At 40.8% G+C, this 24601-nt stretch overlaps 1 protein-coding gene across 4 annotated transcripts in view; it reads right to left on the reverse strand.

The window, feature by feature from the left end:
- MYO1D (myosin ID) overlaps nucleotides 1–24601 on the reverse strand; it is a 348475-nt gene that overhangs the window by 145112 nt on the left and 178762 nt on the right. For all 4 annotated transcript variants that reach the window (XM_082603144.1, XM_082603145.1, XM_082603146.1 and 1 more), the window contains exons 17-19: nucleotides 13767–13990; nucleotides 9983–10127; nucleotides 8985–9089 (exon numbers count right to left, since the gene is read on the reverse strand). In XM_082603144.1, the coding sequence (XP_082459270.1) occupies nucleotides 8985–9089; nucleotides 9983–10127; nucleotides 13767–13990 (474 nt within the window). The remainder of the gene's footprint in view (nucleotides 1–8984; nucleotides 9090–9982; nucleotides 10128–13766; nucleotides 13991–24601) is intronic.

A 24601-nucleotide genomic window follows, 5' to 3' on the forward strand; every position in this document is an offset into this window, starting at 1 on the left:
GCGCAGGCTCAGCTGCTCTGCGGCATGTGGGATCTTCCCGGACCGGGGCACGAACCCGTGTCCCCTGCATCGGCAGGCAGACTCTCAACCACTGCGCCACCAGGGAAGCCCCAGTCTAAGTGCTTTTGCTAAAGGAAAACACTGGCTACATCATTACTCTTTGCTTGGAGAAAATGATAGGGAGGAAGGTTGGCCGATGCTTTAAAACCAAGACAATTCAGTTACATCTACCTTAGTCTCTTAGAAAGCAGCAGTTCTCACTTAATAATTGGAATGTTTTAATAATTTTAAGGACAGCTGACTTGTAACTTTTAGACCATGGATGCTTGTCATGAAAAATATACTTGCTAAAATAGCTGTGTAGAACGCTGTTTTTTAAACTTATAGTTGAAGCTATGTTTAGCAAAAGAGGTTGATTTTACTTATTAATCTTGTGATAATAAATCTACTGACTACATCCTCACTAATCAAGCTCTAACTGAGCCAATATCAAAGGTTATAGATTGTCTCAAAATTGGAAGTCTATCCAAAAGCTGCTTTCCTTATAAAATAGCTACAATAGGTTATCAAAATAGTCATAAATAAGACTAACAAATTCACTTCAAAACAAAGTAAAAATCTCACATACAACTGTAGGATTTCTTTTTTTTTTTTTTTTTTAATGAGGGTTAAGAAACAGCTAAACTAATTTGTGGTAAAAGAAATTGGAACAGTGGTTGCCTTTGGTAGTGGTGGGGCTTGGCTGGGAAGGGAGCTGAGGGAGCTCTCTCCGGTGATGGAAATGTTCTGTATCTTGATGGGGTTGTGATTTACACAGGCGTGTGCACTAGTCAAAGCTCAGTGAACTGTATACTTGAGATCTGTGCATTTACCTGTACATAAATTATACCGCAATACAAACAAATGCATGAGCAGAACAAGAACAACGTAGAATCTCAGATATCCAGGGCAGGTTTTTATTTATTGTCTTACTATTTCATGAACAGTACTCCTGTGTTCCAGCCTGCCTGGAAGCTCCTTGAGGGTAATGACTATATGGTGCCTACTTTCTTGCACCTCACAGCCCCCTAGTACAGAACTGGGCAACCTGTAGGACTTAATACATCCTTGCTGACCAGTGGGTTTTGGGAGCACTTTTTTTTTTAAAGCTTGCTTTTACTTTCTTTTTAAAAATTATTTATTTATTTATGGCTGCATTAGATCTTCGTTGCTGCATGTGGGCTTTCTCTAGTTGCGGCGAGGGGGGCTACTCTTCGTTGTGATGCGTGGGTTTCTCATTGCGGTGGCTCCTCTTGTTGCGGAGCATGGGCTCTAGGCGTGCGGGCTTCAGTAGTTGTGGCTCACGGGTTCAGTAGTTGTGGCTCACGGGTTCAGCAGTTGTGGCTCACGGGTTCAGCAGTTGTGGCTCACAGGCTCTAGAGTGCAGGCTCAGTAGTTGTGGCACACGGGCTTAACTGCTCCGTGGCATGTGGGATCTTCCCAGACCAGGGCTCGAACACATGTCCCCTGCATTGGTGGGCAGATTCTTAACCACTGCACCACCAGAGAAGTCAACAGGCTTTGAGAGCACTTTTAATCCCACAGGATAATTTCAAGAAGTCTTCTTCCCTACATGAGCCAATCAGTGTTGACGACAGGAACTGTCTGGCTGGAAAAGATGGAAGACGGCTGCAGCACACTGCGGAGGACGCATTATGTAAGAAAAGCATTTCCCCAGTGGCAAGTGGAAGCACAGTGGCTCAACAGCTTCAGTCCCCACTGCCCAGTTGGGTCGTGGAAAAACTTCATGTCTTCACTGAAGAAAGAGCAACCACGGACTTCTCACTTTTTTACTTCTGAGGCTGGTAGCCATTTTATTAGTCAGCTGTCTCTGTCGTGAAAAGCTCCCTAACATGGCAGGTACTATATAAGCACACAGATTACTGTTTTGTTATTTTTTATTCTCCTTGTTGAAATTATTGAGATTTACTTGTACATTTTCTTTTCTCTCATAAAGTATCTTTTCCATGCATTAATTAAATTTTTCCCTTCAGAGTCTAAGTCCCTGGAGGGCAAGACTTTTACGACCAGCCATCACTACAAGACTCTGCACGTAGAGTGCCAACGGACCAGAGGAGCTGTCCTCAGTGGTTCCGAGTCTGTATTTGCAACGCTGCGTTGCTTGGTGGTAGCTACCCTTCTGAGATTTCTTTTATTTATTTTTATTTAAAAACTTTTTTTTTTTGGCTGCCCTGTGCGGATTGTGGGATTTTAGTTCCCTGACCAGGGATTGAACCCAGACCCTCAGCAGTGAGAGCGCGGAGTCCTAAGCACTGGACCACCAGGAAAGTCCCTAAAATCTCTTTTAGACTCACAATTTCATTGAGAAACGTGTCTTTTTATTATCAGAAATCTAAAGATGGGATTGAGCTTAATTTTTTCTACATTTTGAAATCCAGCACCCGACTCCTATTAATTGAAAAAAAATTATACCGGTAATAAGCATTTACTCAAGTTAAGTAATTTGATAATTTTTTCCCCCCAAATTTACAATGTGCATTTTCAAGCACTTTAAAAACTGCTGATGACATACAAAGGAATGACATGAAGTCCTCTGTTACAATAGGAGTCTGAGACTGATAGATGGGAGTTGAGATAGATAAGAAACTAAAAAGTGAAAGTAATTTCATAGAAAGAAAAACATAATATAAATAAATATAAATATAATTTCACATAAAGAAAACAAAACTGGATAATGGGTTTGGGAGAAAATGTACGTGTGTGATGCTCCAGAGTGCTACTTTGTTAGAGAGTCAGAGAATGCCCACATTTGCAGGTACCTCTTTTCCTAACAGACAGAATTAACCACAGGATATTTTTGTAAATAAGTAGTTAACAACTTGCTGATTAGGACGGTTCAATTTTAGATTTGGGTAATATTTAAATCAATATACCAAGCACTAAAAATTTCTGAATGACTACCATGTCATGTGTCTCAGTGACTGAAAGGAAAAGGGAAGCAAAAGAAAACAAAAGAAAACAACGAAAGAACCCACTAACCTTCCCCTTAGTAGACTAGAAAGTATAGTTGTGATACAGTTAACTAAATTAGGATAGGTAGGGTAGGATATAGTGGAATATATTGCTATAGGTAGGATACAGCAAACTAAACTTCAAGTTTTAGTTTGAATTTTATTGTCTTCTCCCCTTTGCCTCATAGTTTTAGAAATCAGTCCATTTTCTAAACATTCCTTTACACAGAGCATATTTTCCAGTCTTCAACTTGACAAAAATGGTATCTGTAACTAAGAGAAAAACCGAGCCTATGTGGTAAAGTAATAACCCGTCTTGGTAGTAATTATTTACTTCACATAGCAACGGTTTCTGCCATAAAAGAACTGGCACTTGTCATAAGAGTTGAAACAAGGTGGTTGCAGAGCTTCTACATCAGCATTTTTCTAAGTTCATATTCAATGGAACATTGGTTTGTGAAAACCCTCTGGGAGAACACTAGTCATCTGTATCCATCTTAGAGTATGGAAAACAGAGAACATCTAAAATGGAATCTGAATAACAAGTAAAAGTAGGGCTCCTCATCTTTTGTGAAATCACACTGAGAAATATATGAGTGTGTTGCAAAAGAAAATGAAAAAAAACAAAACTTGTTGCATAATTTCACAAGGTCACACGAGATTCAAAAAAACAACAGGCATGGTGGTAAAGTGGAGGGTATAGCCCTTCTTAGGATGTGTCCATGAGTTAATCTGGAAACCAACAAAACAAAAACCTAAAAGCAGCAGTTACACTGAAGCACTGTTTAGAAACATTTCATTCTTTTTAATGTAGAAATGTAATTTCTAAAGAGGACAGGTCATAAGACTTTACCTTGAGGTTTAGCAACTCAAATCATCCTTAAAGCATGAATCAAATGAGTGGGAAGGACATTGATGTAACGAAGGACTTTTCCTTTGAGTTGCATAATTCAGCTCAATCACAACGGCAAAGACAAATGTCTTACGTACACATGTGAATTTGTAAATTCAGACTTACTTAAAGTAGTTCTGGCATAGGGACACAATTTTTGTTCCTCTTAAATTCATAATGTAAAAGAAAAACTAGATCACAGACTCAGTGTTAGATAAGATCTCATCTGATGTTTTCTATTACCCAAGCTAAAACCTTCAACCAGAGAAAAATCCCTATCGCTTGCTCTTGCCTGAACACTTCCAGGGATCTGTCTGTAGGTTTCATCAACTCCACAGGGGGCCAGAGATAAAGTTTCCCTGGAGTCAGACCAGGAGAGGACACATTATGGGTGCAACTAACTATTTACACAGGTCTCCCACCTTAAAGGACATTTTATAATTGTAGTTAATGGAAAGTGGTTGTTTCTAAAAGAACCAAAGCATAAAGAAGAGGGCTTTAGTAAAATCATATCGTTTCCCTCGGTACATCCTTGGGGATTGAAAAGTTTCTAAAGATGACATTATCTGAGCTATAATGTGAAGAAATACACTGTATTATTTTGCATGGAACTTAGAAATACAGAAGCATGACTAAAAAGTTTTCAGCTTTTATGCAGTAGGACCCAGGGAGAGACAGGCTGTCAGACATCAAATTGTTATCACTAGAAGGACAGAATCAGAGATGCCAGGCTTTTCTATAGCAGATGATGTAATTCTCAAAACCATCCAACTCTCTCTGATCAGTTGTTCTGATGACTAATTTGACTTCCCAGATATCTTGATACTAGAAAGGAAGGTATCCTAGATAGTAGATAAATTCACTAAATGAATTCACTAAAATGGTACATTCCTTTGTCAAATTCAAAAACTGGCATCATGGCTTATACTGTTTTGTGTGGGTGTGTGAATCTGGTTAGCAAAAGTCATTTCTTGGTTGTCTGATCAGCTCTAGGTATACTTATAAAATAGAGTTTCTGGATCTAGGAGTTCAGAATTAGACTCTACACTTTGGTAACCAGCCCAAGCTACTGCCAGCAAGCTTTTCTTGGAGACGTGTATTTCATTCTAAGTTTAAAACAAGCTGCTCTCTCTTTTGTTAAAAAGTCTGTATTGTATTGAGTTGATCTTTTTTCCATAGAATATTTGAACACCAATACCCATTAAATAATTCCCCATTACTCCCTCCCCCCAGCCCCTGGTAACCACCATTCTACTTTCTGTTTCTATTAATTTGACTGTTCTAGATATTTCACGGAAGTGGAATCACACAAGGTTTGATTTTTTGTGTCTTATCACTTAGACAATATCTTCAAGGTTCATCCACATTGTAGCATGTATTTCATTCCTTTTTTTTTTTTTATGGCTGAACAGTATTCCACTGAATGGACACACATATTCTTTATCCATTCTTCTGCTGATGGACATTTGGGTTATTTCCACCTTTAACTACTGTGAAGAATGCTGCTATGAACACTGCAGTTCAGTCAATTATCTTTTAAAGAGATTTAAACGATAATAAAAAGTGTAGGTATTTACCCATGTAGCTACCATTTCCCTTGCTCTTCATTCTTTGGGGGTATGTCCACATTTCCTTCTGCCTGAAGGACTCCCTTTAACATTTCCTATGAGTGCATATCTTCAGACATGCCTAAAAAAGTCTTCATTTCACTTTGGTTTCTGAAAGATACCCTTTGCTAGATACAGAATTCTAGGTTGACAGGTTTTTTTTTTTTTCCTTTCAGTAAAAAAAGTTTTAAAGTTGGTGCTCCACTGTCTTCTCACTTGCACTTTCTGACAAAAATTCTGATGCATCCTCATCTTTTTCCTCTGTCTCTTTTCTCTTTATCACTGGTTTTAAGCAGTTTTGTCATGTTGTGCCTTGGTATAGTTTTCTTCATGTTTGTGTTTGATGTCTGTTGATGAGTTTATAGTTTTCATCAAATTTGAAAAAACTTCAGCCGTTATTTTTTCAAATATTAAAATATTTTCCCTCCTCTTCTCTCTTACAGAGACTCCACATGCACTTATATTAGGCCACCTGAAGTTGGCTCATGGCATCCTAATATTCTGTTCTTTCGAGGAAGCATCTCCCCCCGCCCCCCCAACCCTGTGTATTTCATTCTGCCGTGGAAGCATGGAGTCTTAACCACTGGACCACCAGGTAAGTCCATGTATTTCATTCGGAGTCCTAACCACTGGACCACCAGGTAAGTCCATATATTTCATTCTGGGTAGTTTTATTGCTATATCTTCAAGTTTACTCTTCTTCTGCATATGTCTAAACTGTTAATTCCATCAAGTGTATTTTTTTAAACCTCAGACATTATATTTTTCATTTCTATTCATAAAATAATCCATATTTTATTAAAACAATTGTTTTAATGACCTTGTTTGTTAATTCTATAATCTGTGTCAGTTTTGGATCAGTTTGATTGATTTTTCTTCTCGTTTTAGGTTATAGTTTCCTGCTGTTTTGCATGCCTGGTAATTTGTGATTGGATGCCATGCACTCTGAATTTTATCTTCTGAGTGCTGGATATTTTGTATTCCTGTAAATATTTGAGGGCTTTGTTCTGGGACACTGTTAGATTACTTGGAAACAGTTTGGTTCTTCTGGTGATTTGCTGGGTGGGATTAGGGCAGTGTTTAGTTGGGGCTAATTATACCCCACCACTGAGGCCAAGATTCTTGTCAGGATTCTACCCAATGTCCCATGAATCATGAGGTTTTTCCAGTCTGGCTGTGGGGACAGGCACTGCTTGCAACCCTGTGTGAGCACTGGGCATTGTTACCTCTAATTCTTTGGGTGGTTCTTTCCCAAGCCTTGGGTGGTTTCCTCACATACATGTGCTGAACTACTCAGCTGAATACCTGAAGTGGACCCTCTGAAGATCTCTGGAGTTCTCTCTGTGCACTCTCTCTGCTCTGGTACTCTGCGCTGCAAACTCTGGCTATCTTAGTATCTCCCAGCTCACAGCTCTGTCTTTCCAGTTAGGGAGCCTACCGAGCTCTGCTCTGGCTGCCCCCTGCTCATGCCACAGATCAGAATACTCTCCAGGAAGTAAACTGGCTAATTGTAGGGCTCACTTCATTTGTTTCTCATCCTTCGGGGATCACTGTCTTTCCTTGCTGGATGTGCACTGTATTTTTTTTTTAATTGAAGTATAGCTCATTTACAATGTTGTGTTAATTTCTGCTGTACAGCAAAATGACTCAGTTATACACATATAAACATTCTTTTTTATATTCTTTTCCATTGTGGTTTTATCCCAGGATATTGCATATAGTTCCCTGTGCTCTACAGTAGGACCTTGTTGTTTATCCATTCTATATGTAATAGTTTGCATCTGCTAACCCCAAACTCCCAGTCCGTCCCTCCTACATGTGCACTGTCTTGAAAACCACAGTTTCACATATTTTGTCCTTTTGCTTTTTTAACCTTTATCCTTTCATTCATTTTAGTAGATACACTGCATTCTATTGTGTTCATACATGATTATTTATTAATCCAATCACATACTGATGCTTGCTTATGTTTTTTCACCCAGTTTTTTGACTGCTACAATGTATGAAACTATTCATATATCTATCTTTGGATATATGTGTAAATATATTGCAGGATAAATCCTGAGTTATGGAATTCCTAGATAAAGTGGTCTGTGTATTTCATTTTATTTATTTTTTAAAATTAATTAATTAATTAATTAATTTATGGCTGCACTGGGTCTTCATTGCTGCGCACGGGCTTTCTCTAGTTGCGGCAAGCGGGGGTTACTCTTCGTTGTGGTATGTGGGATTCTCATTGTGGTGGCTTCTCTTGCTGTGGACCTCGGGCTTTAGGCGTGCAGGCTTCAGTAGTTGTGGCTCACAGGTTTAGCTGCGCCGTGGCATGTGGGATATTCCCAGACCAGGGCTCAAACCCGTGTCCCCTGCATTGGCACGCAGATTCTTAACCACCGTGCCACCAGGGAAGTCCTGGTCTGTGTATTTAAAATTTTGATAAGTACTGCCAAATAGTCCATTCAAAAGGACTGTATCTTATACTCCTACCAATAGCATTTCCCTAAACCCCTGAGAATACTGGTTGTTATCAACACTTTAAAGTTTGCTAAATTTATAGTAGAAAAATAATATTTCACTATTTTGATCTGAATAATACTGCAATTATGCACTTTTTGAAGATGTGATACAAAACAGCTCTAAAATCACCTAAATCTGGACCTTTGTTATAAGTAATTCTTTGATAATTTTCTTAATTCCTCCTTTGGAATATTGGCATATTTATGTCAATATCATTTCTGGGGTCAATCTAGGCAATATTTTTCTTAAATTCACCCATTTCATTGGTATTTTTAAATTTATTTGCATAATTTTTCAAAATGCTCTTTTACAATCATCTCAATTTTCCCTCTATTTTTTGAAAACAAGTGTTTTAAGGTTTTAAACACCAACTATATCCCTTTCCTTCCACTTTCCAGCTTCCATATTTCCACTTGCTCAACTGCTCTCATCCCCAGGTAAAAAATAGTCCTCATGTGTCCTGCTTCAGATAAGCAAATATAGTCATAGCACATAATTCCCCTCCACCCCACTTCCAAGTCTCACTATGTCCTTCTCCCTTTTCCAAATTACGTTTTCTCCCCATTCCCTGTTTTTTAAAAAAATCATAATAAAACATGTATAAGAAGTACTGAATGACCGTTAAATACAAGCCAGACCAGTATGCTATAGACAAAGTGCTATGAAAGATGCATGCAGTAAAATACAAATTCCTGACCTCAAGGAGATTCCCCTTCTCCTGTCTTAAAAAGAAATGGCTACCAAAAATATTCACTTCCCTAATTAGTCTTTATAGCCTAACCCCAAACTTGTAGTCACTTAGCCATTCCATCAATGCCTCACCATATACACAGGTAGAGCTCACTAATGATGCAGCCAGTTACGTACCTATTGTTCTGTTTTACTGGGGTCATAGCTAAGTCAGTTTCACCTGAAATCAGTCTTTTCTTTCCAAGGAGGTCTGTTTCAAGCTTGCCTTACCTTTCGGACATGACAGGAAAAGAGGACGTTCATGTATTTGTCCTTCCGTTTCAGTTCATTCGCAACGGGGACGAAGGTGCCTGAGGTCTGAGGTGTATCTGGCTTCTGAAAGAAAAAGGAAACATGATAAAATGAGTATGCTTAACATTTTATTTTATTTTTTTAATTAATTAATTTATTTTTGGCTGCGTTGAGTCTTTGTTGCTGTGCACTGGCTTTTCTCTAGTTGCGGCGAGCAGGGGCTACTCTTGGTTGCAGTGCGCAGGCTTCTCATTGCAGTGGCTTCTCTTGTTGTGGAGCATGGGCTCTAGGCACGCGGGCTTCAGTAGTTGTGGCATGCGGGCTCAGCAGTTGTGGCTCGCGGGCTCTAGAGCGCAGGTTCAGTAGTTGTGGCGCACGGGCTTAGTTGCTCCGCGGCATGTGGGATCTTCCCAGACCAGGGATTGAACCCATGTCCCCTGCGTTGGCAGGCGGATTCTTAACCACTGTGCCACCAGGGAAGCCCTGCTTAACATTTTAGATGAGAAGGCAGTCTTTTACTGCTTTATAACTCTACTCACATAACTTCACACATGTACTTTTTACCTCCCCATCCCAGGTGATAAGCTACTAAAGGGTTATTATAACACCAACGATCCTAGAATATTTTAAAAATAGGGAATGGGAGAGAGGGTGAAATCCAGCTTTGGGAATAATTGATACAAAGGTGGTAATTAAAAATAGGTGCTGAATTATGCAAGGGAAGGTTTAAATGATCGAAGCCAGATTATTGAATGTACCTAATTCATATGGATACAAGACAGAGAACTCTCTTTAAAGTGAGGGAAACATCAAATATCGTACACTGAGAAGCAATAAAATCTTTTAGTTTAGTATCTCATAGAAATTCAGTTTCTGAAGGTGTCTCAGTCTTTCTACAAATACTTGGAGAAAAATTCTTCCCTTTCTTTGTTAAGGGAGCAGCAGGAGTGGATTCCACTTTGTCCTCCTGGACTTACCGAAGCAAGATAGTTGCCCTCCCAGGCCCTCTGGAGCCCAAGGTCAGCCCTTTGACCCTTCAACATTTCCACAGCTGCAACCTTTGCCCTAACCTGGGGCAGGTCTGAAGCAGGTATGGTCTTGATGAGCTGGGATGCTCTCCATCTATAAGTAAACAAGCAAAATGTATGAGACTTTAGAAATAACATCCCATTCATTCTCAAAAATAACTGAAGCAGCCACTAAGTAGAATTAAATTACTTGTGTGCTACCCTAAAAAAAAGTAATATGCCTCCAAAATATACATAGAACATGTTAAAATACACATAGTTGTATGTGGACAGAGATTTTTTGTAGAACTTCCTTTGCTGTTTGCGTGTTTTGGAAGCAACCAGAATTTAGTGATACATGGACTCTCTTATATCTATAGTTAGGGTGTAGGAACTTTGGATTCATCATTCATTCATTCAACAAATGTTTTCTAGGCACGTACTAAACTCCAGATGCCATTCTAGGGAGTGGAAGCATAGCAGTAAACAAACAGGTGAAGGTCCTTTCTGCTAGGTGCTGATATTCTAGACAGCAGAGACAGACAAGATACAACCAATGCTTAAATACACAGTATAGATGATGTGATTAGTGCTATGGAAGAAAATAAGGCAAGGCAAGGGGGACAGGAGTGCAGCAGAGGGAAGGGCCAGGGAGCAGGTGTCAGTCACAGAGGGTGGTCTGGGAGGCACCCGATAAGGATACGTGAGCAGGAAGTGGAGGTGCCCGCTGTATGGATACTTGTTCCAGGAAGACAAAACAGTGCGTGCAAAGGCTCTAAAGTGTGAGCTTGTTTGGTGTGTGAGAGGACAAGCAAGGAGTCCTGGCAGCTGGAGCAGGGGCCTGGGGGAGGGGAACAGGAGGGGGTGTCAGAGGGAGAGCCGGGGCCAGGATCCACAGAGCCCAGGGGGCCCTGTGCCTGGTCAGCTTGTCCCCTCTTCACTGTCCACAGGGACCCAGGACAGGGTCCACAGATGACCGACTCCAGAGACCCATGGCAAACAGCTGTGCCGGGGAATGCGGACCCGAGCCACCCAACCTGGGTGGGGGTACAGCACACGCTTCTCATCCTGATCACGCAAACTGCCATCTTTAAACATGCGTAGACGACAACAGCTGCCGCCGGAAAAGTGAGCAGCCTTGACCACGTGAAGAAGCTGGGGGTGAGGAAGGCTCCCAGCCTTCCCAGGATGAAAAAGAATTACTAGGAGGAATGGGAGCGAGGTGAAGTACGATTAGACACACACGAAGGCAGTAGAAGAAAACAAGACCCCACAATCACAGCAAAATCCTTTAACACACTTCTCTCAGGATTCCACAGATCAAAAATGCAAGAATAAATGAAATATGATACAGTGACTAGACCAGGGGTTGGTAAACTACAGCCTGTGCCAAACACGGCCCATAGAGCTAAGAATAGTTTTTACGTGTTTAACGAAACAAAATAAAATATGTGACGAAGACCATATGGGAGCCCACAAAGCCTAAAATATTTACTATCTGGCCCTTTACAGAAAACGTGTGCCTTTGAACTAGATTAACACAGCTGGCAAGATTCATTCAAAGTGTGTGTGTGTGTGTGTGTGTGTGTGTGTGTGTGTGTACAGTCAAGACACAGAGCAGATGTATTATTTTCAAAATGCTCATTGACTATAAGCCCTAAAAAGGCTGGGACAGTATTTCACATCTTTCTTGTTTGTCACTGTATCCTTAGAACCTAGGTCAGTGTCTGTGACACAGCAGGTGTTGAGTAAATACTTGCTGAATGAATAAACTGAGTTTTACAAAAAATAATCAATTCTAGGCCATACGTAAAACCTCCAAGTCTAAAAAAGAAGACTGAACAGGCTACAGTGTGACATCATCAAAATCAGTAATTCTTTGCAGCCATTAAAAATATGACATAGATCTTTATTTATTGTGATGGATAGGTCTCCAAGACTTATATTTAAGTAAAGTCATATAACCATACATAGAGTCCTCCTTGTGGAAAAAAGAGAGGGAAAAAAACCCAAATGCATACACACTCACAGTATAAGCACACATTTCCATAGTACTTATTATGTGTCAGGCACTATCTGAAATGCTTTCTACATATTTACTCATAACACTTTCAACAACCCTATGAGCAGGTGCTATGATTATGGCCCTTTTACAGACAAGAAAACTGAGGCACAGAGAGGTTAACTCGTTTGCCCAAGGTTACACAGCTAGTCAGTGGCAGAGCTAGAATATGAACCCAGGCTCCAGGGTGTGTGTCCTTAACCACTGTATCATGCTTCTCTTGTGTGTGTATGTGTTTGTAAGTGCATAGACAAGATTTAGAAGGATACAAACTAATTGTTAATGGGTGGTTATCTTAGGGGAAAGAAATAAAATGGGGAGAGACAAGAGGAGGTATGGAGGATTTCAACTTTATATCCTGTAAACTTTTATATTATGTCACTTTATTTACTTAAAAAAATTTTTTTTGGCTGCACCACGTAGCATGTGGAATCTTAGTTCCCCAACCAGGATCAAACCCATGACCCTGCAGTGGGAGCACAGAGTCTTGACCACTGGACCTCTGGGGAAGTCTCTATGTCACTTCAAAAACATGAGCATGTATTCACGTATCATTTAATCACTTTTTAGATTATGTCAAAAATGCAGGTGACAGAGAATACAATTCATGAAAAAAAAATTATCTGTTCAGTAAAAAGGCTGCCAAGATTTACAGCTAACATTTATAGTATTGCATGGGAGAATGGAGGGTTGGGGTGCTTTTGCTTTCAATAATGCTCTACTGTTTTATTCTTTTCCTTTTATGAGCAATCATTTTTTTAAAAGCAAATGAGATATGTATTAAAGAGTTTTCCTTGCATGCATTTTCTTTCTTTTGATATCTGCCATTCAATACATTGATTTACTTTCAATACATCAATTACATCAATACGTTAATTAGTTCATGGTGTTCTTGGTGGAATACCATAATGCCAAATGACCACATTTGAGAATCATCAGCTTAGTTTATGCGACTATATGGCTGTATCTGAGACACAGCTAAACATATCTGGTGCATGCTGTCAACAAACAAGCTCAAAAAACGAGGAGAAAGGAGCTATGAGTAACTACAAAGTCAGATTCAGGGCAGTTTATTAAAAAAATGAAGATTAGCTGGAAAGGTATCAAATGTTGCATGGGCATTAATTAATTTACTTATTTGTTTAAAAAAATAGCTTGCTCTATAACAGTGTTTTCTGCCTTTTACTTTAAAATCACCTGGAAAACTTTAAAAAGGACCTCCGCTTGGGCTCCGCTCCCCAGCACCATTAAACAGGACTTTCTGGAGGTAGGACTTGGGCATCAGTGTGTTTTATAAACTCCTTGTGAATGTCAGGTGTGGGATAGAGAACCCCTGCTCTGAAAGGATGAACAGACTTCCTAGTGTGAGTGATGTGTGGTGATTTTAATAAAGTTATCTTTTTGCTAGTAAAAGAAAGTAGAGACATCATGCTACTAGCTTATCTTAAACTTGGCTTGATTCAGGCCTTGTGGCATACTGCTGTCTACTGTTAATGGAAAAATAAATGGACAGTTCTATTATTCGGAGGGGTAGGCAAATGCCCTTTGAAAGTGAAATCTACGAAGGTGGAGACACAAGGTAAAAGCAACATCATGTAGCAAATGGTGGAGCTAATGTCACGGTCTCAGATCTGTAAATTTATGTAGTATGTGTACTGCTACAAACGGATGCAGCACATACCAAGTCCTTACCTATTAAAAATAGCCTGTAGGGCTGCCTCGAAACGGCAAAGCACTCTGGGCGGGGCTGGCCACTTCACGTGCTTGCCGTGGTCCTTCATGGTCTTGATGCCATGGAAGCGTCTGGCCACCTCGTGGATGTACGACTTCACTTTGTAGCGCCGGTAGTATCTGATAATTGTCAGAGCTGCCTTGGTCCTCTTGTACCGCATACGGGCCAGGGTGCCCCGCCACACCTTTGCAATAGAGGGAAAAAAAAAGGAAAATGTTGCTGGTTGGCTGAGTAGTAGATCACGGTGAAATCACAGAGGCTCCTTCACTTAGAAGCTCAACCTGGCAATTTGTATGCGTCACAACATCAGCCAGAGCATGTCAGTTCTGCCACCACCAAGAGATGGCACTAGGGGTCACGTCCGTCATTTTGATTCAGTGTCTAGCTGTTCGTTACCTCCAAAGGAGGCGTGCGCGGAGTCTGAAGCAGAGCCCTGTTCTAACTTTACGGTCGTGTAAAGAAGAAAGCCGAAATGCCATTATCTTTGGATAACTATTTTAAGAATGTTGAAAGGAAGCAAGATGAGTCAGAACACAAAGCCATCAGCATCCATAGTTCTCTTATGGAACCTAGCTTTGCATAGATTATACACATTGGCCACTAGTGTAATGTCGCATTGGATGTATGAACTGATTTATACACAGTCTGTGCAGCCACCCTCCCCAGGTAAAGTCCTAAGAATTTAGATGTATTCCTGGAGAAAGGGTAAAAAACAAGTTACTAATATGAATCTGTTAAATTTTTTCGGTGATCAGAAATCAATCAGACATTATGTAAGCGTCTCAGTGCCTGCTTTATCCAAACATGGTGAATTCACAGACACTTATATTTTTTTCAGGATCCCATACTTCTCAATCTCTCAAGTAAAAAGAAATTTGGTGTAATCTTCATTATTGGCTCTTCCCCTAAATATGCTTTCTACCACCAAACGTATTCTTTCTTCCACGGTATTTTCAGTATAAATCCCTTTCTCTCCCTTTCTGCTCCTACAGTCCCAAGACTCCAAACTTCCTCATTGTTTTCTTGGATAAACTCCTCGTACACATCGCCATCACGCTCCAGGTGGTACTCACTGCTGCTACTTAAATGACTGTCCCAATTCTTAGGTGGATGGTACTACTTCCCTCCCTGTCTCTGGCCTCTCAGGACCAAGATATTCAATCTCCAGTTCAAAGCCCACAGTATGGGTTCTCCAGGATCGCTCAGGGTTCTTTTATTTCTTCTTAGATCCCCATCTGTGCCCACCACTTTCTCTCAGAAAAACTGGTATGATACCTCTTTTATTCAGCCATTTTAGGTTGGTCTTCATGAAGCCTCCTAAACAGGTACCATGTGCTTGCAAAGCCCTCCCTCTCCAGCCTGCTGTACAAATATGAGGAGGTCATCCACGGACCCCAAAGAGGAACTAATGGGTCAAGAAAAACCATGATATGTGAGGGAAACACGACATAGGAGCAATTTCTGATGCACCTGGAGCTCACGTATAAACAGAATATAGAAAGACAAAGAGGCGGTGAAAAGTCACTCGTTGCTGCATGTGGCATCAGCACAGTAACCTGTTTTAGTCAAGATGCCTCTCTTCTTGTAGATGAATCTATCACGCACACAGCTTTGTCAGGCCTCCACCCAAGTGCTAAAATAAAGGTCCCTTCTTTAGTATCTTGAAAAACCAAAAGAGGACAATTAGAGGGTAGAAATCTGTGATTCAATTTTTTAAAGAAAACACATTTTTAAAGTTTCATACTGTTTGTTGTTGTTGTTGTTTTTTTTAAGAAGAAGGAAATTAAGACCCCCCTGGAGCCACATCTATACTGGAAATCAATCTTATAATTTTCAAAAAGTGTTTTATAAAGATTTTTTATTAAAATGTTTTTGGTTAGACTCTAGTATAATCTGAAAAAAAATGTATAAGTAGGTACTTTTTAAGGGGTAGGGTTTTTTTTGGGGGGGACAACCTTTTAGATTTCATCTGTGTCCTTAGTTTATTTAGGTTTTGTGTAGTTGAAAAACCAGATAGCACAAAAATGCTATAAAAAAGACAGCAGCCCTGCCCCTTGCCCACTTAAGCCCACCTCCCCATCTCACAGTGTCATTTCATGCCAACTATTTTAACTGCTTCTTCTCGTGGCAGTTAAATACACATATAATTTATTTATATGTAGACACATACATATACACAGTATACACATATGCTGTATAATACACATATACTGTTATTTCTTGGTGGATCCTTTGAGACCTTTGAGACCCTATCCAAATTACAGAAATGGGTGATTTAGCCGTCCTACCATTACTATTACCTGTCCTTTATAATCCCAATAATAATTACATAAAAAATTTAAAGTTGGGCTTCCCTGGTGGCGCAATGGTTGGGAGTCCGCCTGCCGATGCAGGGGACATGGGTTCGTGCCCCGGTCTGGGAAGATCCCACATGCCGCCGAGCAGCTGGGCCCGTGAGCCATGGCCGCTGAGCCTGCGCGTTCAGAGCCTGTGCTCCGCGGTGGGAGAGGCCACAACAGTGAGAGGCCCGCGTACCACACACACACACAAAAAATTTAAAGTCAATAGTGTTTACATTATTACATCTGTTATATTAACTATATTATTTGAGAGAAAGGAATTTTGTGAGCCTGCAGTTATATCATCAACTTTATCAGAAGTCCCTTCGGCTTTATTTATTTTTCTAACGTCAGAGAAAAAGTAGCAGTGAAAAACCACGGAGGCAAATGATTTCTATGCAAAAAAATGATTCATGTATTTTCCCTTATAATCCCTTATAAACGGCTACGCTCCCCAGGCCTTTGTGTGGGCGAAGGGCTGTGGTTGATCGTCTCATGAAGGGTCTGAAGGTTGGAACTTAAGGTATGAGACAGATCTTCCCGTTTCCCTCTTTGTTTAAAGAGCTTAAACTGTGGGGTTTTTCAAGTCATACAAAGCTTACCTCCAGCGAGGACTCAGCCTGATGACAGAGTGTCTAAAGGGGGAAAATTAAATGTTATATTCAATAAGCAAATGCTTAATGCTTATCTGATTATGCCTAGAGAGGTTCAGCAAAAATCCAGGGAGCCAGAGGGGCCCTCATTCAACAACATGAACATTAGAAGTGGAACCAACGAGACGTTATGTGCTTCAGGATCTGATGCAAGACAGTGGGGGCTGAACCCTGAAGGAGACCTGATGGGATCTGGGAGAGGAAGTTATCAGAAGGTACAAGGCAGGGATCAGGGTGACGGAGAGGGCAAGCAAATCATTTCTTAGGTGGAGCCAAGGATACAGGCGAACAGAGCGGGTGAACTGGAGGACACACCGAGGTATAAAAAGAGAACATGAGGGCCACAGGTCACACAGCCCTGCTACTGAATTTTAGACACAATTCCTCTCTTCAGTACCTTGACCCCCTACAGTTAATTTTCAACACAGCAGCCGAGTGATCCTTTTTTTCTTTTTAAATTAATTAATTAATTAATTTTGGCTGCGTTGGGTCTTCATTGCTGCACACGGGCTTTCTCTAGTTGCAGCAAGCATGGCCTTCTCATTGCAGTGGCTTCTCTTGTTGCACGGCACAGGCTCTAGGCGTGCGGGCTTCAGTAGTTGTGGCGCATGGGCTCAGTAGTTGTGGCTCGTGGGCTCTACAGAGCAGGCTCAGTAGTTGTGGCGCATGGGCTTAGTTGCTCTGTGGCATGTGGGATCCTCCCGGACCATGGCTCGAACCCGTGTCCCCTGCATTGGCCGGCGGACTCTTAACCACTGTGCCACGAGGGAAGTCCCCCGAGTGATCCTTTTAAGACCAAAGTCAGATCGTGTCACTTCTCTGCTTAAAACTCTGCCGCGGTGCTCCAGCTCCCCCAGAGTGAAAGCCAAAGCCCCTCCCCTGGCCCACAAGGGCCACATGAGCTGGTACTGTCACCGCCCAGCTCCTTCCACTGTCCTCTCCCTGGCTCACTCCAGCCACATTGGGCCCTGCTCTACCCTGCACAGGCCTCCTGTCTCAGGGCCTTTCCTTCTGCCTGGAAGGATCTTCCTCCAGATATCACATGGCTATCTTCCTCACTCTCTAAGTCCTTGCTCAGCTGTCACCTTCCCAATGAGCCCGGCCCTGACTATCTATGTAAAGAATTCCCCTTGTCCACCCTCCCTTCCTGGTACTCTCCACTCTCTGTACCATGCTCTATTTTCTTCTCTTGCCTCCAGCACTTAACACTTTACAACACCTGTAATTTACATATGATTGTATTGTTTATGCTCTCCCTCTAATAGAATTTAAGCTCTACTAGGCCAGGGATCTTTGCTTCTTTTGCTCACTGATGAATCTCCACTGCCTGGAACAGTGCCAAGGACATAGTAGCCACTCAATAGTATTTGTTGGGTCATATGGCATATACCCTGAGAAAACCGTAATTCAAAAAGAGTCATTTACCACAATGTTCATTGCAGCTCTATTTACAATAGCCAGGACGTGGAAGCAACCTAAGTGTCCATCGACAGACGAATGGCTAAAGAAGATGTGGCACATATATACAATGGAATATTACTCAGCCATAAAAAGAAATGAAATTGAGTTATTTGTAATGAGGTGGATGGATGTAGAGACTGTCATACAGAGTGAGGTAAGTCAGAAAGAGAAAAACAAATACCGTATGCTAACACATACATATGGAATCTAAAAAAAAAAAAAAAAGGTTCTGAAGAACCTAGGGGCAGGACAGGAATAAAGACGCAGATGCAGAGAATGGACTTGAGGACACAGGGAGGGGGAAGGGTAAGCTGGGACGAAGTGAGAGAGTGGCATGGACATATATACACTACCAAATGTAAAACAGATAGCTAGTGGGAAGCAGCCGCATAGCACAGGGAGATCAGCTCGGTGCTTTGTGTCCACCTAGAGGGGTGGGATAGGGAGGGTGAGAGGGAGGGAGACGTAAGAGGGAAGAGATATGGGAACATATGTGTATGTATAACTGATTCATTTTGTTATAAAGCAGAAACTAACACACCATTGTAAAGCAATTATACTCCAATAAAGATGTTTACAAAAAAAACAGTATTTGTTGAGTGACTGAATGTTTTCAACTTCATCTGGCAAGCCTGATATTGAATCTTCCATTTTTGCTGTCATGTTTTCCACTTTCAAGAACCCCTCCTCGTTCTCCAAATATCCCTTTTAAAAGCATGTTGCTCTTGTTTTACAAAAGCATCCTTCCTCTCAAGCAGATGAATTATGGTTTTACCTTTTATGCTGCTCCCTACATTGCATCTGTTACCTATAAATCCCCTCTTCTCCCGTTTGTCTTGGTCTTGGTCTTTTGAGCTAGAGGCCTTGCTTGAATGTCTGGGGATCCTTGGCTGTCCATTCACTGAAAAGTGAAAAGCCACTTGGAAGCTCTGTATGTATGCTTTGTGGGTGGTGGACTTCACTACAGGGTGATGAGGTGGGGACCAGCCATCTGTGGGGGACCCCAGTAATGTCCGTACCTTAAACCGTTTTCTCATTGCTGCCAGAATTCTGAGTGAAGGGGGCTGGAGGAAATCTTTCGTACCTAGACTGTCACTTAATTTACTTGATTTCAACATGGTGCCTGACCTCTCTCCTCCACTGGTGCATGGTGTCCCCAAGCCCAGAGCTTCTCTGGTTCAATTTCTTCAGAGTAAACTTCTTGTCTTCTATCAGAATGAGACAGGTAGCTCCTCCAACTTTGTGAGGTTAGGAGAGCTGGGTGTATAATTGCTCTCTTTTTTAAAAAATTAATTAATTTATTTATTTTTTGCTGTGTTGGGTCTTCGTTGCGGTGTGCGGGCTTCTCATTGCGGTGGCTTCTCTTGTTGTGGATCGTGGGCTTTAGGAGCGCGGGCTTCAGTAGTTGTGGCTCGCGGGCTCTAGAGCACAGGCTCAGTAGTTGTGGCGCACGGACTTAGTTGCTCCGTGGCACGTGGGATCTTCCCAGACCAGGGATCGAACCCGTGTCCCCTGCACTGGCAGGTGGATTCTTAACCACTGCACCAAAAGGGAAGTCGCTATAATTGCTCTTTATACAGACTTTCAACCCTTCTACTCCTCCAGCTCCCCCGCTCACCCCTACCTACAGAGGTACCTGGTCCTTCCCACCCTGAATCTTCCTACAGCCCCATGGTTGGGTGACCTGGCTTGCTTGTCTGCAGGCACTTAGATTTCAGCTTTCTCCACCAGCTTGGGGGACTAACCACATGTTCACTTACTTCCAAAATTATGTTGATGCCTCTTTTCTGCTGTTGTTTCCATTATGGTTGTTTGTCCTTATGGGTTTCTCCAATTTTCATCCCTTACTGCTGATTGAGGGGTTTTGAGAGGAGTAGATATAAGCACAGTCTGTCAGGTCTAACCAGATGTTTTATAATGCCATCTTAATTCGACCACGTTTTCCTCTTCCTTGGTGGTCAGGCATTTCAAAGCAACATCTGTCAGTAATTAAAGTACAAGATACACTTTGCAAAAGATGTAGGATCCTAGGTAACACTCTGTTAAGAAGTAGGTCAATTACATATCTTCAGTTTAGCTTCAGAAACAAACACAGGTCAGCTTTCTGTTATTCTCTAGTTCTCCATGTTTTTGTTTTCTAGTCATTATGGGTGTTGGGTCTTTTCTGCCTGTTCTCAAACAGCTCCCTGTTGCCCTGAATTGGATATTCTCTTAGTTTCTACAACTGAAATCCTTCAAAATTCCAGCTTCCAAGCTTCCCAGGCCCTCCATGCCTAGGGACAACTTCTGGGAGAAGCATCTTTCTTCTATTTCTAGCCTTAAGTCCTCCATACAGTAATTCTGGCTGAGTTCTGACGGTATATGGTTGCTAAAGAGTTGTGGGGGAGGAGAATTTATTTAGGTACCAGGTTGAACTCTGAGCAAATTGTAAAATACACAAAATCTATCTTTGGTATCCATATCCCATCATATTTAGAATACGACATCCATTTTGGAATATTTCATGATTGATTAACGAAGGAGTTATTTTAAAGGAAGATTCAAAGACAGAAGAAATTTTCTGAGTTATTCCTCTTCAACCCAAATATCTCTATGAGGGACAAAATGAATAAAGACCTGATGTGCTATTTTTAAAATGCTAGTGTGGTACCCATGTTTTTACCAGAATAGCAGGTTAATATGTACCAAGAAGAAACTAAGACCCAGTGACTATAATTTGTAAGTTCTTAGCACAAATTTTTTTTTTTTTTTTCTTTTTGCGGTATGCGGGCCTCTCACTGTTGTGGCCTCTCCCATTGTGGAGCACAGGCTCCGGATGCGCAGGCCCAGCGGCCATGGCTCACGGGCCCAGCCGCTCCGCGGCATATGGGATCCTCCCAGACCGGGGCACGAACCCGTATCCCCTGCATCGGCAGGCGGACTCTCAACCACTGCGCCACCAGGGAGGCCCTTAGCACAAATTTTGACACAAAATTCCTTGGTTTTACACATAAATTAATAGCATTTCAGATGACCTAGGGGAGAAATTAAGAAATAATGAAATATACTAAGTGAAGTACGGCAGACAGAGAAAGACAAATATCATGATATCACTTATATGTGGAATCTAAAAAAATGATATAAATGAACTTATATACAAAACAGAAACAGACTCACAGACTTAGAAAACAAACTTATGGTTACCAAAGGGGAAAGGTGGAGGGGAGGGATAAATTAGGAGTTTGAGATTAACATATACACACTACTACATAGAAGACAGATAACCAACAAGGACCTACTGTATAGCACAGGGAACTCTACTCAATATTCTGTAATAACCTCTAAGGGAAAAGAATGTGAAAAAGAGTAGATACATGTATACGAATAACTGAATCACCTTGCTGTACACCTGAAACTAACACAACATTGTAAATCAAGTATACTCCAATATAAAATAAAAATTAAAAAAAGAAATGAAATAACCAGATCTTCAGTCAATAAACAGATGTAAAACCTTCAAATAAAGAGACCCTCCCCGCCAAAAAAAAAAAAAAAAAAAAAAGAGCATGTGTGAGCCTGATCTTTATAAATTATCCTGATGGACTTAACTATGTGCGTGTGAGGTGTAATTTAGAAATGATCATCCCTGAGCTTTACCTTGGTCTGGTAGACTAACTTGCCAAGTTAGTTGACTTGTGAACCTTCATTTGGGACTCATACATTTTCTATATGGCCTTCTCCAGATCCATTAGCCTAGAAATTCTTTAGTGCATACAATTGTCACCTAATATGATGATGCTATAGTCTGACAACCTCCTTGTAACGGTAACTTCAAGAAGCAATTGAACCTCTTAGTCAATTATTGTCAGAAGACTAGCTCAACATTAACTCTGTCAAAAATCAAACTGCAATTATTTTGAAGATAAATGAAAACAAAATTATTCTAGCTAACGGGTTAAGTAATTCTGATGGGCCTTTCAGGATTCAATCTTGTTCAAAAGTAAACTGCCTGTGGAGCTCTACTGAAGTGGCTGCTTTCTTCTGTTTGGTTAAAAAAATTTTTTTTCTTAAGAGGTACAAAGTTGATAATTCATGTTCAAAAATCGCTCAGGTCAAGGCTATTTCAGAACTGCTTTTTGACATAGAACCTCAGGGTTTGGGTCAAGTGTTTGGACATTTCAGTAGATCCAACGAGGCATCTGGGGATGTTTTAAGTTCGTGTGAAGACACCTGCTGCCTTGTCCACCCTCAGATCCACTGTCATCCAAGACGGAGGTGGCTCATCAACCAGTCAGGGGACAGCTTGGGCTTTTATCTTATGTAACAAATGTTCTGACTTTTCTTCCTTTATATCTAGCATCTAGAACATGCAGAATTCCTTAAAAAAAAAAAAACCCCAAAACCCAGTAACCTTTGTTTCAGACGCTTGCAAATGATCTCAATTTTGAATGGTCCCCTACATCTCTAAAAACTCAGATAATAACTGGTATTTGAAAGGACCAGCCAAAGGTGCATCCTAACATTCTTTTCTATAGAGTTTCAAAAGTGAATTCTGGAACATAGGGCCTTTGAAATGCTCCTTGAAAAAAGGGTTCCATTTTCAGTAAGTTCAGGGAGGCTGCATACTGCAATTCCTTTTTGGACATTCATAATGTACATTAGCATATTAAAAGCTCTAAGAAGTTCTATGTAAGTAAACCTATTTTAACTTTGTTCAAAAAAATTTAAAAACATTTAAATTTTTAAAATTTAAAAACAAAATTTAACTACAGAACCCTTTGTACATAGATTACTCATTCATTTTGAAGGGGCTCAATATATGCCATCCCAAAACATGCCATGGTGGCATAAGCATTACTGAGCATTTGTTCGTTCTATAAGAATTTCCCAAATTCCTACCGTACGTTTGGTTTCTATTGGGGATATAGAGGAAAATAGGGGACACCTATGATATTCTAGGAAAAACCAAACATGCCTGTGAGATAACTGGGAAACAACTACAACTGATCCCCTAAAAAGTGAGATCTGGTCAAAGGCCACAACAATGGAAACCTCCATGTAAAGAAGCTTGAATTCCTGTCACAGTGAGGCTCTTTCAAGGAAGTCCAGCACTGCGAGAGGGACAGCTCCCTGACTGGCGGGGAGTTGGGGTGGAGGGAAAAGAATCTTTCCCTGGAGAGGCCAGCATTCCCTACAGACTACTTGGCAGGCTTCAGGTGCCTCGGCTGTAAAGCAAGGATGTTACACTAGATGATTTATAAGAGCACATACTCATATTCTATCTTAACAGCTACTGATAATGAACAAAAATTTTAAAGTGTTAAAGGTTCTTTCTGATCTAAAGTGCACATAGCATTGCCAACCACTATCTTTGATTTTCATCTGATTACTGTTATGACTCCTCAGACTAGGGAGAGAAAACATTATTTCATTATTACGTACTAGGCCTTATGCTAGACACTTGATATACATTAAAAATAGGTTTTTAAAGCACTTATGCTTGACATATATTTGTACGTTGCTGCTTTATGTTTCTCTTACTAATAATTCAACATTAAAAAAGCAGGGAATACATCTGACATAAGTTTCTTGAAGTCATACATTAATATATTTTTTGCTGGCAAACGCTTGGCTTTGAGAAACAGTCATTTTTCAGACCTAAAAACCCTGCTTCTACAGAGGAATGTGATTCATATTCACAGCTCTTGCTAGGAGCCTGGCTCTGGCTGTAGGCAATGGGTGATGGTGCCAGCAGGGTTTTGTTGAGACCAGCGCTCTTCAATGTATCCCTGTACCCCAAATATGCTATCGGTTTCCAGTGTTCACACCGATGGTGATGTGGGGTGATGATGCTTCCTGGGGGGGGGATTTCAGAATGTTGGGGGAAGGAAATAATTTGGAAAAGGCCCCTTAGATTACTTGGGTAAACATTAAATATGCTTCCTTTTTTTATTTTTCTGTCTTAGACTGTAATTAATGTAAAGCAGAATGGCAGGATAAGAAAAAGTACACTTATTAAGGACAGATACTTTTTCAACAGTTCAAATTTACACAAGTTGAACATAATATGATTAAAAAACTATGAAGATCATTCTTGGTCATAACTCAATGCCAAAGAGAAAAAAAGAATACAACTGCACTGTCGGGTGCATGATTTATCATAATAGTAGGCAACACACTATTATGATCAGAGTATTAGGTAGCTCATGCTGGAAAAATGCTGTGGTGAGACAGACAGAAATGCTACGATTTAGAGAAAAATCTAAACTAAAATGCTAGGTTTTCTCAGTGATGTTGAGCTTTTATACTTGTACACATAGTTATAACTATATTACTGAAAATCCTACCGGAAACACACCTTGT

This window comes from Mesoplodon mirus, assembly GCF_964341445.2.
Source record: "Mesoplodon mirus genome assembly, chromosome: 18".
NCBI classification, from domain to species: Eukaryota; Metazoa; Chordata; class Mammalia; order Artiodactyla; family Ziphiidae; genus Mesoplodon; species Mesoplodon mirus.